Below are 12,190 nucleotides of genomic sequence, written 5' to 3' on the forward strand. Positions count from 1 at the left end.
CACTTGCAGCGAATGTCTTTAACTACGGTGCTCTTCATCCTTTTATCACAGCTTTGACCTGCGCGCGCCGACCCACAAGGTTTACGTACACTTACATCACCTACGACGTTTTATTTCTAAAATTTGCATACAAATAATCTTTCTACTGAATTACGTGCATATTATACTGCAATTTCATGGCTATCTTATACTTCGTTGGGGAGCTGTGGCCGAAAAACCACTTGTTGCTTAAGTTTTGCACACCAGTGTATTTTGGTTATAAATCACAAAATAAAAGTAGCCAGGAAAATGACAGATTTTCTTGTGACAAACAAATTATTGACAGAAAAAATTATTTTCTACAAAGTTTTTGTAAGTAATACCCTCCGCATATATTCTAAATATGCTTACACTGGTTGAGATAAAAAAATTAGATATTGAAAAATTTATGGGATGTTTTGAAGCTAGTTATTATTGGAAATATTGCTTGTGCCATACCAGGAAAATGACATTTTGAAATTCAATTAAGTGTTTTAAATATACAAAGCAACCAATACTAGTACACGGTCATTTTAAAATACTAACAGCAATGCTATTTATTAAAATATAAAAAAAAGTTCTTTTAGTAGTGTAGTGTTAGATCTTGGAGCAAGAGACTGTAAATTGTCATATTTCGTGAGAATCACCCGTTCAACGAAATATTTTTTAGTCTCAACCAAAAATATTGTTGAGTAAAATTCATCAAAATTTTGTTATTTTAAAGTGGTTGAGAATTTCACGATGTTGCGATTCAAACCCATCAAAAATAGTCATGTTTCATTCAATCATATTTAATCCAATTCTTTTCTTTTTCTTAAATTTGCTCATTAAAAAAAACCTTTCTTTATTTAGAATCGAACTGGCATAAAAGGAGACAAGTTTCATCTCATCGGCCACAGTTACGGCTCGTATTTAGTGGGTATCGCAGCAAAATTTATCAAGGATCAAAATGAAGAAAATATGATTCGAAGGTTGACTTGTACGTAAATATTGATAGATCAGTATGAAGAAAATATAGCTCGAAGGTTGACTTGTAAATATTTATAGATCAATATGAAGAAAATATTCGAAGGTTAACTTGTAAATAAATAAAGAACAAACACTTCGTGTCAAGTAAACATGATAGTAAAGTAGAAATTACCGAAAATAATATTGCACAAAAAACCATAAATCTTTCTCACATTTATGATTTCAAATAAATTTTTACAAAATATGAATTAATTTCGAATTCAAAATATTGATTTTTTAATGTCTGTAAAATTATAGTAAGCTATTTATAGTAGCTATAGTTTATTTTACATTTCATTTAAATTAAAATAATACTGGACGAGAGGAAATAATTCGAACACACGTGCAGTAATTTTATAGCAAACTAAAATGTAAAGTTCAAACTTTAAAATAAACATGAAAGCATCATAACCTATAATATTACACGCTTTCAAAGAATTAAACATTTTCAACGAAACCACACACCTTTATATAGAACTGTAAATGCCTAGTGGAATTTTTAGCCGCAACCTTCTTACTGATGTTTTGATCCATTCTAAACACAAAGATTTTAAGAAGGCCGGATTCTCATGAGGTTTAGTACAAATCCTTATACCAAGGTGAACCGAATTGATATATACATTTAATTGAAGTCTGATAAATAAGATGGCTATTCGTGTTCAGTAAAAAAATCAGAAAAATTAAGCCTTGTATCATTCTTGAAGACTTACTGGACTTGAAGACTTACTTACTCTTTGTGCTGGAGTGGAATCCTGCTTTAAAGTAAATGGTTGGTTTCTAACGAAGTTTTGTGACTAAAAAAGCCTGACATCATCAAAAATAAGCTGTTGTAAAAAATATTAAAACTTTGTTCCAATTATTTCTTGTCATCCTGCATTACTTCATACTCATCGCATCTAGTGATGGATCGAAAATCAGCTCGATTGCTCTCATAAAAGCAATCTTTATAGTTGCTCTTAATTTATTTAAACTAATATAATTTATATAAAGGCGTCTTCAAATACTTTTCCATCACAAGAAATAACTTTTAGCTAATAATGTTCTACTTTTAAAACTGTAGTGAATGCCACCCAGTTATTCATAACTATTAGGTTAAATTTCGTTCATCTTCCTGCTGTTTATGGAAATGACGCGAAATCTTCAATGTAAAGAGACACACTCATGTCCAAAAAATAAGAGATAAAAGCATTTTTGTGGGTAATTCAAGAAATAGTAAACCAAATAGAGTGAAATTTTACATGATAATACATCAGAGTTTAGCAAAAATAATAACAGAAGTGTAAGGATTCGATTGTGAATGAATAAACATTACAGCAATACAGTCAGCATTAGTGCAGCAAATGGCTCTTGTACAGGATAAAATATATATATGTCCCCCTTGAAGGTTTTTCACCTCTCACAATGGTCTCTCGTGCTGTTTATGAGGATCTTCATATGATCTTGCGATAATAAATCTTACTCTATTAAAACAGCTACCTTTAGCTCCATTAAGGCATATCTTAACTTCGGAAAGTTTCTCAATGCGAGTCGAAAGCTGTAATCGCTCTACCAAGAGCATCCCAATCATGCTCCGGGAAATTCAGATCTGGAGATCCGACGGCTTACATCATTCTCCAAATATTCCCAACTTATAGATATTCTCCCTATTACCTTTGCGTAGGCATGCGTTGTCTTCCCTAAAAACAAACTTTAAACCATTAGAGCATCTAAACTATGAAAAGTCAAGTCTTGCCTGACGTATGTGTCTTCCCTGGACCCAAGCAGTCCATAATCTACATTTTGTGCAGACTGCGAAGATCCTCTTGTCCTCAAAGAACTAAAGAATCCTCGTGTGTCCACTTGGCAATCTTGAAAATGCCGTTCGTGATGCTCTGTCACAGTTGAGAACAAATGTAGAGCCCCGCTCTTACCCGCATACCAGTGGTGACAGACTAGAATATTTAAACACAGTTGTCTGTGCATTTGGAGTAGTTATCATTAAAATTTATACGTTGTACTATATAAATTTGAAAGGAGGCCAAGCTGGATGCCGAAGGCCGTTAGTACATAAATGAAATACATCGATGTAATATGCGTTTAAAAAATCTTATATTGTTGTGATGCTCTTGTATTCTTCAATGCACTATTAAATGGGAAAATTGGAGAACTTTATCTACTCTTTTGATTTACAATAGAACGGACAAGAGTTTCATTAAAATAATACAGTTGTATATTTTATATAATTTTATCTAAACACCACGAAATATTCCTTTATAATGATATTAAATTGTTTTGGTTATCTCGCTTTGTTTATTGCTGTTTTTCTTAGTCGATGTTTGCTAATTTTTTTCCCTACTTTTTTTTCTCTTGGCTTCAGTTCTAGATCCAGCCGTGGCTCCTGTCTCCAATGAAGACATTAATAATGGAAAACTATCCTATAAAAACGCCAAATTTCTGGACGTCATTCATAGCGACGGCGGAGTATGTTTCCGTAAGTACTAACACTTTTTATCAAGTTTCTCCTGCCTACTTAACTAAAAACTATCCAATTTTACACATTTAAAAACAAAAGCACTATAACTTACTTCGTCTGCTCCCTCCTCACCATTGAAAACAAAATATTATCGTGTTACTATAAATATATANATCCGATATTTTGTAACAAAGAATTCCTATTCAGTGAGCCGGGACTTTGGAAAAGTAACCTTATATGCGGATGACCTTATATCGAGGTCTGACTGTCTATATATATATATATAATGTAAATTTTTGTTTCAGCTTTTAACCTCGGATTAATTCACCCTCTTGGACACGTGGACTTTTATCCCAATGGTGGAAGTATTCAACCAGCGTGTTTCGAATATGCTATCGCCACAGCTTTGAGATTAGATTTGTTTTACGGTAAGTGCGATAAAATTACTTTGGTATTAATTTAAATTTGCAGTCAAACATTGAAAAACATTCATATTTTGTAAAGACTATAAAAAAGGCTCATTCCAGTAAGAAATTTCGAACGATAAATGAGTCAACCACCCCCCTACTCACTGTCACTCACCAGCCCCTTGTAGAGCAGTCCCTTTCGAATCGTTTCGCAAACCGAATTCGCTTGACTTGTTCTCCAAATGGTCGAAATAATAGTCTAGCATTCTTGTTTAGCTCCGTAAGACTCGTGATTATATACTTGATAGCGCGATTCTCCCTTCACTGCCCACTACATCATATGTGAAACGAGTTTTATTGACTCCAGTAGCACATGATCACACAGTCGTGATCGCAATACTGTACTCTAGTATTACATCTCGTATTAGTACGTATGCGTACTCTTTAGTAAGTAGAAACTCGGAGCTTCCAGGACTGGAGAGCCTCTTTCTTCTTCCGCCTCTTTCTCCTTCCGTCTCTTTCTGCTTTCGTCTCTTTCTCCTTCCGCCACTTTCTGCTTCCGCCACTTTCTCCTTTCGTCTCTTTCTCCTTCCGCGGGTGCTGAAGGGGTTAAGCAATATTCTCCTACATAGGTAAAAACTGTATGGCATTCGTGTGTTCGTAATTTACTCATCCTATTTTATAGAAATAAATAACACATACAATAGATATGAACTTTAAATAAATATAGATATTTCGCTTTTTTTTTAAATTAACTAAATATATCAAGAAGCAAGAACATAAAACTTCTTTAAAAAAAGGACATGCTTATTCTTCGATTGGAAAAAAAATAAACCTACTGAAGTACTCTAGTAATGTACCTACTGTCTGTAATGTACCTCCCTGACTGTACTCTAGTATTACATCTCGTATTAGTACGTATGCGTGTCCAGGACTTGAGAGCTTCTTTCTCCTTCTCCTTTCTCCTTCCATCTCTTTCTCCTTCCGCCACTTTCTACTTCCGCCACTCTCTCCATCCGCAGGTGCTGAAGAGGTTAAACAATATTCTCCAACATAGGTCAAAACTGTATGCCATTCGTCTGTTCGTAATTTATTCGTCCTAATTTATTGAAAGAAATAACACATACAATAGATATAAACTTTAAATAAATATAGATATTTCGCTTTTTTTATAAAAAATTACTAAATATATCAAGAAGCAAGAACATAAAGCTTCTCCTTTAAAAAAAGGACCCACTTATTCTTTTATTGATAAAAAAAACATAAACCTACTAATTTTTGTTATAAAAAAAGTAATGAATTTAGACCAAGAAAGCTCATCACAATAAAAAATGATATGATGATGATACTTTCCACTTACAAGAAATACGTTATCAATATGCTGATTTAACGCTGAATTTGACCATCAACTGAGCTGCTAAGTAACCAGCTATCCCAATAGCCCAGAATGGTTTGTTCTGAAAACTTTGTTGCATCCACTATTTTTGGCGATTCTACATTTCTGAGAACATTTGTGTTCCGAACCAATCTCTTTGTTACGTTTTGAACAACTAAAGAAAATGTTTTATTTATATTTTTACACTACTTTAACGGCCTATTTCTGATCTTGAACCATACATGCAAAGGACACCATACTGCTTTATAACTATATTTTATGCGTTCTAGAGAATTTATACCAAAGACTAAAATTGATTTTCTTTTCTCTGATTACGTGAATGTATGATGAACATCTCTATATATATTTCTCTTACACGGCGACAAAAAAAGCCTCATTACAACTCCCTGAATGGCAACGCTAGAAAATCGACCAATGATTACAGCTAAAAATGTCAAATGCCAAATCTAGCTGAGATGGCTCAACATATAGCGCTTTTAAAAACGTAAACTGAAATAACCAGAGAGAGCATTCTCATACTATTAAGCTAGGCAGAAGTGAGTAGTCTTTGACGATAGATCTCTATTTTAGTATTTTGTCGAAAGCGCTTTTTTTCACGAATTTATATACTACGAATTTATTTGACGATTTTTGATTTATATCACGAATTTATTTGTTTTATTATTGTTATTAGTTATTCATTGAAAAATGAGTCTCAGTCGTGCTGTTACGCTTTAAGATTTTATACTATAGCACATTTCTAATAGGTTTAACGAATTACATGTCATTTATTTGAATTCAAATTTATTTTAATGACTTAGTATTTACTAAAAAGATGTAATTTTTTTTTAAAAAAAAGTTTTTATATGGATTTGAATGATTGTTTTGAATTCTTAGAATTTTGTGCATTTGCAATGTACCTAAGTTAGCAGCGAGCGAAGCGAGCTTGGTTTGCGAAGCAAACCATATAAGATTGCAGAGCTATTTTCGGGGGTTGGAGAGCGTTAGCGAGCAGGGGCGCAGCCCACTAGTTAATAATAAAACCATGATTTTATTTCAAATGTTGAGTAATAATCTGTCCCATGGCTTTTCTCTTATCCACATGGGTGATCAACACAAATACTGGGGAATTATGAAATAACTTTGTCGGCATAGGACCCTCTGGAGAGCATAATGCTAAATTTTGTACATAGGTATTATGATCTATGCGGTCAAATAATGGTGCTAAAAATTATTTCGTAGCTTTCGTAGTCACATTTACAGTCTCAAAATTTCTTTATTTTCAAATGGTAACACTCACTTTCTTTGATCACAACGTAATTCTTACAATAAAAAACATAAATTGGAGATATTTTTAGCACAAAACAAATTGCGGCGTAAGACATTTGCAGAGCATCACCATTTTTCGCGACCACTAACGAGGAGAAAGTGATATGTGACAACGGACATATCAAAAAATTTTAAAACATTAAATTTCTTTGTAAATTCTTTGTCTGTTTTTAAAGTCTTTTTATCACACTTCCTTCTTGTTAGTAGTCACGAAAAATGGAGATGCTTTGCAATAATCTAGCGTAGTGATTTCTTGTGCAAAAAAATATCGTTCCAACTTCAGTTTAAGTTTTCTACTGTAAGGATTACATTTTGATAAATAAAAAAGTGAATTTTGTCATTTAAAAAAAATTCGAAACTATGTCACTGTAACTGTTACAGTGAGAGCAACGCAATCCTTTTTAACCCCATTTCTGAGAGCATAGATCACAAAACCTCTGTACGAAATTACTCACTCAAACGCTATGCTCTCCAGAGGATCATAGATCAAAGTTATTTTATACTCACCTTGTATTGTATGTTGTTTTTAATGAGAAAAAAATTTCAAAAGTGGCAACACTGTTAAAACGCAAGCTTTGTAACTAATTGTTCTGGCTGAAGTTGCATTTTGCTGTTCTTGGAAGATTTAGTGATAATCTTGTAAGATCTGCTTCATTTTAACGGTCAATATATTTAACCCTTGTTGTTAACATGACCTAAAAAGAAAAGTTAAAGTGATAACTCGTGCGAATCGAAGTTTTTAGCAACGAACAAGCCGATTTAGCATTTAACTCTGATGACTAGCACACTGCGTAACTTAAATATTACGAGCCGTTATGTTTCGTAAGCACTGCGTGTTGAATTTACAGAAAGTTTCACGTTTCGAATTTGTAAAGGCAATAATTTTCCTTTATTATTGTTATCTGCTTAAAAAAAAGGTAAAGAACAAATAGTCAAATTCAATGTATAAAGTTTTGTAGAAATAGTGAATAAGATATTAAATATTTACTTTTTGTGAAAAGTGCGCATACTTGTACATTCTGTATTTAATGATAATCATAGGAATAAAAGAAAAGACACACAATTAAGATGGAAGCATTTATTCAAACATTGTTCCTTCTATTTGTTGCCAATTAGAAAAATCACGAAAAATTGGATTATTTTGTCCGCTCGGTGCCTCCGATTCTTAAACTTCGTGAGTTAGGTAATTATTTTATTACTACATACAGCTACATACATGCAGAAATCATGATATTAAACAAACGTAAATACTTCTATGACTGTGAAGTACTCTTTTAAAAGTCGTAAGTGCTTCTTTTTTCTAAGAGAATTACTAGTTGTTGCCACTATACACTATCTACCAATAAGTATTTGGACATCTATGCAAAGGACTATATCTGCAGTCCTGAGATACGTAGCGCCCTACGCCTGTATATATTGTGTAGGGAACAACATCGGCATTAGTCCCATGCAAGATGCCTACTGCACTATTTTGGATGACAATGTGCTTCCTACGTTGTGGCAGTTTTACGGCGTGAACCCCTGTAACTTCCAGGAAGACAATGCCAGCTGTCATGTTGCTAGGGTCACCAAGGCTTGGTATGGAACCAATGGGGTTAATCGAATGGACTAACCTGCCCAGAGCCCAGACCTGAACCTTATCGAGAACCTCTGGGACGAGTTGGATCGCCGAATTAAGGGGTGTACTACCCGTCCAAAATAGACGAAGGAACTTACATGACTTCTCCAAGCCGAGTGGAAGAAAATACCACTAGCCGTCACACAAGGACTTAGGAAAGTATGCCCTGCTGCAGAGGTTCACGCTGTAATTGCCTCTCGTGAAGACTCTACCAACTGTTGATTATGAATAAAGTTTGTTTTTCTTTTCAATCACACGTGTCCAAATACTTATTGGTAGATTGTGTATCAGGAAAGTATTGAATTTTAATTACTAATATAATTTGTCTGTTTGAAATGTTGTAAGTGTGTGTGTTTGCTAATAGCAGAACAAAAACATTGTCAAATTAAATACGAGCAAATTTTTCAATATATTCCTGAATCTTTTACCAGATTGTCAATTACATGACTTTCTTTGAAATTATTCAATCAGTAACTTCATTATATTATGGTTTTCCTTAGGCTTAGTGTCATTAGTCCCTATGTTCTGCTTTCATTTGCACTCGATTCAGTACTTCAAAGTGTCCATTAATTCTCCAAGCAGCAAATTCATCGGAGCTAGATGTGACAGTTATGAAGATTTTAAGTCGGGGGCATGTCAACGGTGTTGCCGGGACAACTCAACAGAATGCGCTGTTGCAGGAATGGATGCAGAATATTATTATCCCATGGATCAACCCAGAGAAAAAAGAAAATATTATTTCGACACGGAAATCATTTGTCCTTATAACGGTAATGTGCTTATTTCCCTCCCATTTATTTGAACCTTTTATGAGCATTGAACCTATCATGAGAATTATTAAAAATGGATAAGTGCCGATTTTTTGGTATCAGTTACAGTTTGTTACTGATACACATGATCATCAGTTACTTACATCTGATACTTTTTGCATCAGATACCGATCGATCTTGCATTTGGAATCTAACTAGTGGAAGGGATTTAAAATTATGAGCTACTTATAGCTAAACTTGTTATTAAAATTATAAATTATTGAACCTACATGAGTATTATTAGAGATGAATGAGTGAGTGCCAATTTTTTTAGTATCAGTTATACTTTTTACTGATACACCTGATTGTCAGATACAAATGCCTAACAAGTTTTGTATGCATCAGATACAGATCAATCTTAAATTTAGAACCTAACTAGTAGTAAGGATTTAAAACTATAAGTAATTCTTATACCATGTTTTCAATTAAATCTAGTTTTACTACTTTCTTATTAATCTAAAATGAAAATTTTATTCTTAAAGTATTACAACATTTGAATATTAAACATAACAGATAATTTGTTAAAAATAATGACATATTTAAAACGCGTTCATTTTGATTACTTTCAATCTAACTGAAAATAGAATAAATTGATACATACAAAAAGCATATAACTATTCCAAATTCTAATATTGATGACGAATAAATTAATTTAATCAATTACTACACAAAATATTTTAGATTGTTTATTTCCTGACAATTTAAGTTTCTAGTAAAAGTAATATAAATACTTCAGTTAATGATAAAATGTTTTGATAATCAGATTAAAACTATTCCCTTAAATTGCTTTTAATCAACACTTAAAATACTGAAATTTAATAATAGGTAATTAATATTTAATTTCATAAATGTTTGATTTTATTAATATTTAATTTCATTTATATTCAAACTTAATTAATAAATGAAATTTTTTTATTAATTTAACATCGAAACTTAAAAATCTTTTGCAGTTCTTAAAAAAATATTTTTTAGACAATTCTCTTAAAAATGATATTGAAAGCAAACCATTAAAAATATTAATATCAGCTATTTTTTTATTATTTTGGAGGTTTAATAGAAAAATCAATACATTGATAATAAATCAATGGATAGCGCAAAAAGCCTTAATGAACTGATTCAATTGTGTTGTTGGTTCTAAATAAGAATCAAAACGATGATAACTCAATTAACTTAATACTACTCGAATACAGTTTATTAGCTTAATTCTCAAAAAAGGACTTATACCCGTTGTTTACAAGTCTGCTAAAGTTAAAGTTGAAGTAAAATGCAATAATTCAAAATTATTCTGCTATGAGCGAAGTCTCAAAAGAGCTACACAGGAAGGCTCAAGTACTATTTGCAAACATTTATTGTGATGCTGTTTCATTATTGTAAACCACTATTTCCCTTGATGTTACCATTCAATGAATATGATTGAAAAAATATTTAAGAATGAAAAATTATGGTGAATGAAAAAGTATTGATAATGGACCACATACTTTTATTCTAGGTTGTGCTAGGCGTATTCTATGGTAAAAAAAAGTAGTGAAATATCGATTATTTTTCATTATTGAGAATTAGAAGTGTATTGTGAAAATAGAAGGTCCCTGCAAGCTTGCATAACCTATATAAATTTCTTTTCAAAGGGTTCAATTAATTCATCAATCATGTTTTTTTTCTCGTTTGATAACAATGTTTACTATTGTTGTGAATGTTTAATTTGGAGTTAAGGCCCGTGGTGTTTTCATTATTTTTGTTTTTATTTTTTCTGAGGCTTAGCGATTCTCCTGACGCATGTAAATTAACGAAAATGGCGTAACGTCATATTCTTAGAACAGCAATTTGAAGGAAATAAAGAATAGATAATAAATAGAGCAATCAATAAATAAAAAATAGAATAGATTACAGAAATGGGAGTGAATAGAATCTTAATAGTAAAAGAAAACATTGAAATCATATTCCAATATGTAGTAAAGTTTTCTAACGTATATGCAAGCCCTAGTCTAGGAAGTGTTGCCATTTTCCTGCACTTTAATAAAAAAAAACGCATGCTTTTTTTGCATGGTATCTCTATTTTCAAAGTTACTTCGATAAAGGTAGATAAACATGACACTGAACCTCTTTAATAGAAAGATTTCAATTATTCTGATATCTTAGTTTCCGTTGCTACATTTTTTAAAAAGTGTTTAAGCAATATCAGGTTACTACCAAGCATTTCTGATCTAATGTATTTGTTCTTTTTCTTTCCTTTCTTCAGAAAAATATGACTTCAGCATTTTTAAAGACTGTGAAGACAACGAGGACTGTGAAGACAGTGAAGAAGACGAGGGCCCAATTGAAAAAGTTGGAGAATTGCTTTTATAATGTATTGTGTTACAGTTTAACATTTTACAGAACGTTACTTTAAGGTTGTCTCAAGTTGGTATAAAAAAGCGCAAAACAATATTGCATTTAAGTTAATTATTCTTACTTTACTTTATCTTACTATATCTTATATAATTATACTTACTGTAGTTATAAGATTTTATAAGAATTCTCGCAGCATATTTTAGGATAAAATTTTGAAAAGAATGATCATAACATCTGGAAGAATAACTGCGACTATATTTACTCTATTCTTATACGTTATACTCATTATTTTATTTGTAAGTTAATTTTGTAAGTAAGTTCATTAAGTCTTTTAATAAAATTGCGCTTTATTTGTTTCCAATATATTCTTATCTTCATAAGTTTGGCACTAGCAGTCAATCTCAATTTGTTGTCAGATGTATTTGTAACTAGAGCGAAAAGCTTACACGAAGTTCCACTTACTTTGTTATTTACGGTGTAAATACATAGAGTAGACAAAAACTAATAATCGAGGAATTTTTGTGTTAGAATAGCAATTAAATTATCAGTTAAATTAAATTATTATAAGTTTCGATTCAAAATTATATGATAAAATATGATTAACAGTTAATACTTTTATGGGATACGGTGTAAATTAAAATTGAGATTGAATTATAAACTATAAATCTTCAACATTTCAGATAATTTAAATCTGAATATTTTCTTGGGCGTCTGTTTCGAATGTCCTCAGAGTAAACCCACGGTGCTGCAGCAAACGAAGAGCATTTTTTTTAAAAAAAAGAAGAAGAAAACATTGCATAATAAGCTTTTTCAAATAGCGCGCCATGTGTCATAGTGGCTCAGGGG

At 31.9% G+C, this 12,190-nt stretch overlaps 1 protein-coding gene across 1 annotated transcript in view; it reads left to right on the forward strand.

The window, feature by feature from the left end:
- LOC122270658 (pancreatic lipase-related protein 2-like) overlaps positions 1-11,473 on the forward strand; it is a 24,037-nt gene extending 12,564 nt beyond the window's left edge. The window contains exons 4-8 of the mRNA XM_043048967.2: positions 871-997; positions 3,383-3,496; positions 3,784-3,906; positions 8,708-8,977; positions 11,253-11,473. Of these exons, the coding sequence (XP_042904901.2) occupies positions 871-997; positions 3,383-3,496; positions 3,784-3,906; positions 8,708-8,977; positions 11,253-11,359 (741 nt within the window). The 3' untranslated portion in view covers positions 11,360-11,473. The remainder of the gene's footprint in view (positions 1-870; positions 998-3,382; positions 3,497-3,783; positions 3,907-8,707; positions 8,978-11,252) is intronic.
- Positions 11,474-12,190: the final 717 nt, after the last annotated feature.

This window comes from Parasteatoda tepidariorum, chromosome 4, assembly GCF_043381705.1.
Source record: "Parasteatoda tepidariorum isolate YZ-2023 chromosome 4, CAS_Ptep_4.0, whole genome shotgun sequence".
NCBI lineage: Eukaryota > Metazoa > Arthropoda > Arachnida > Araneae > Theridiidae > Parasteatoda > Parasteatoda tepidariorum.